Below are 2,432 nucleotides of genomic sequence, written 5' to 3'. Positions count from 1 at the left end.
GGGGGGGGAGGGCCCTGTGCTGGTGGGGAGGGCCCTGTGCTGGTGGGGAGGGCCCTGTACTGGTGGGGGAGGGTCCTGTGCTGGGGGGGGAGGGTCCTGTGCTGGTGGGGAGGGCTCTGTCCTGTACTGTGAAGAGGAGCCCTGGCTGGCTGTGGGGAGGGTCAGGGGCCGGCGCTGGGGGGGCGACAGGCAAGTGGCGGTGGGGCGGGAGCCTGGGTGTCGCCCTGGGACAGACCGCGGGGTGGCTGTGTGCAGTGCAGGGCAGAGAAGGAGTTAAAGGCTGAGGGAGGCAATAACGTGTCTAAGTTTTCTGTGTGATTTAATAAAAATGCAAATCACTGGGTGGAGGACACCCCGCCCCCTGCCACGCTTTTGACCGAGATTAACTGCGGTCTCAGGGTGGTCAGCCTGCATTTGTCTGCACCCCCCAGCAGAGGCTGGTGCCTCCATCGTCCCAGGGGCAGACAGCGCGCCCTCCGCCCGGATGGAGGGGAGCTGGGGGGCGGGGGGTGGCCGTCACAGTGTCGGTGCGTCTGCTGAGCGGGAGGGCCCTGGAGGAGCCTTCCGTGGCCTAGCTGCTCAGAGCCGGGCTCGCCTCTGACCTCCACACCCCCACGTCCAGAGGAGCACGGGGCCTGCGGTGATAATGGCCGAGTCCTGGGTACGTGGGATGACGCTTGAGGTGAGGCTGTAGGACGAGAAGAGGCAGCCAGGCAGAGACGGGAAGGAAGAGCTTTCCCAGCCGCAGGGGCAGCATGTGCAAAGGCCCTGAGGTGGGAGTGAGCCTGACCTGGGCAGGTCAGCGCAGAGGCTGGTGTTGGATGGCGGTCAGGTGGGACAGGGGTAGTGCCGGGAAAGGCAGAGCCACGTGGGCTCCAGTGGGGCTCTGGGCCTGTCCCACAGGAGAGGGAAGCCCTGGCCGCTGGTGAGACCAGGCCCAGGGGCAGGGGTGGGGTCCTCAGTCCCTGAGGAGGTGGCGGCTGTGGGGATGGGGAAGTGGGTGGGTCTGGGCTGCAGTTAAAGCCACACCCAGCAGGCCAGGGCTGGGGGCTCTGGGAATTGGGGTGCCCGCGAGGTTTGGTGAGAGGTGGTGCTGTTTGTGGGGGGCTTGGCGGGGGAAGAGGCCGGAGTCCCGAGTGGTCAGTGAGGCCACACAGGGCCACATGGAGATTGGAAGAGCCGGGGACGCTGACGTCCAGTCTTGGGAGAGAGATTTGGGAATCTGGGGCCTGTGGTCAGAGCGTGGAATGTTCTCGGTGCAGCATTTGGTCAGCATGAGCAGGGGCTCGAGGGTGGGAACAGGCGGTAGGGCAGTCAGAGCGGCGTTTGCTGGTGTGGGGAGCACAGCATCCGTGGAGGGGTGGGTGCTCGGCAGTGAGCTCCCCGTGGGAGTGAGGGTGCTATCTGAGCTCAGGGCGGTCGTGGGAGCGCCCTGCTGCAGGTCAGGCTTGGTCATGGCTGGGGAGCCATGTGCTGATATCGGGGACTGTTGATCCCTTCTTGCCTGTGGGACACCCCCTGACCCCGGTGCTCACCTGTCTTCCTGAGATGGGCCGCTCCTGCACATCCAGACCCTCGCCCTGTCCTGGGGTCCATCCGCTGTCAGGTGTCCAGTCTCACCAGGATGCCTCCCAGGGATGCTGGATGCTGGGGCGGGGGCAGCTGGGACCCGGGTGGGGGGCTCACAGCCCCCGAGTGAGAGTAGAATTCTGAGCGTGGTGCCCAAACACTGGCCCCCCGGCCTCCAGGAGCGCCCCGGACACCAGCTCCGCCCAGCACCAGTGGGAGCTGTGGTGTGGCGCCAGTGGGCAGAGAGGCTCCGGGGAGGGGCAGGCGTGTCGGAGACCCAGTTGTGTCGCAGGCGGTGAAGGGAGCGCCTGTGCTGAAGTGGTGGGTGATGTTTGGTGTCGCGCCGCCACCAGGCAGGGACCTGCACTGCCCCTGGACTCGCGGTGGGGATGGGGGTCCCCTGAGTGCTGCCCCAGCCCAGGAGGGCCCGCATGGAGGCCCTCCCGGGAGAGAGGGTTGGCCGGGCCTGGGGCTGCTGCCTGCCCCCGCCTGTGATCCCCTGCCGGATGCCTGCTTGGGCAGCTCTGGGCAGGGAGTGACCCGGCCGGGGTGGAGGGCTTGGTGGGCTTGGTGAGTGGGGAGTGGGGGGGCATCCCTGATGGGGCAGGAGAGAGCAGACAGGGACTGGCCTGTCTGCCCCGGGGAGGCTCTGAAGTTGGGGGCTGGTGTGTCGGGGTTGAGGAGCCTGGCCAGGGAGGGGGTGAGGGAGAAGCAGCCTCCTCTGGTGGGCTGTGTGCTGGTGGGCCGGGACCTGACCTGGGGGCCACGGGTGGCCCGATGCCCACATGAGGTTTGATGTCTCAGGGTCTGTGGGACCGAGCGGGCCGTGTCTCTTGGTGTCGGGCTGCTGCAGCTGGGGGGGG

At 67.5% G+C, this 2,432-nt stretch overlaps 2 protein-coding genes across 2 annotated transcripts in view; one reads left to right on the top strand and one right to left on the bottom strand.

Annotated features, from left to right (window-relative positions):
* RXRA (retinoid X receptor alpha) overlaps positions 1–2,432 on the top strand; it is a 95,141-nt gene that overhangs the window by 19,852 nt on the left and 72,857 nt on the right. The gene's annotated exons all lie outside the window — the stretch shown is intronic.
* Positions 235–2,407, bottom strand: LOC114884629 (caskin-2-like). The gene is made up of 2 exons (XM_029203720.1): positions 1,536–2,407; positions 235–688 (listed from the first exon to the last, which is right to left on the bottom strand). Exons 1-2 carry the CDS (start codon positions 2,354–2,356, stop codon positions 580–582), a joined length of 930 nt encoding a protein of 309 aa, XP_029059553.1. The 5' UTR covers positions 2,357–2,407; the 3' UTR covers positions 235–579.

This window comes from Monodon monoceros, unplaced genomic scaffold (genome assembly GCF_005190385.1).
Source record: "Monodon monoceros isolate NGI ecotype Baffin Bay Population unplaced genomic scaffold, NGI_Narwhal_1 Super_Scaffold_5, whole genome shotgun sequence".
In the NCBI taxonomy this organism is placed as follows: domain Eukaryota; kingdom Metazoa; phylum Chordata; class Mammalia; order Artiodactyla; family Monodontidae; genus Monodon; species Monodon monoceros.
The sequence above is the reverse complement of the archived record's forward strand: the minus strand, read 5'-3'. Positions and strand labels throughout refer to the sequence as shown.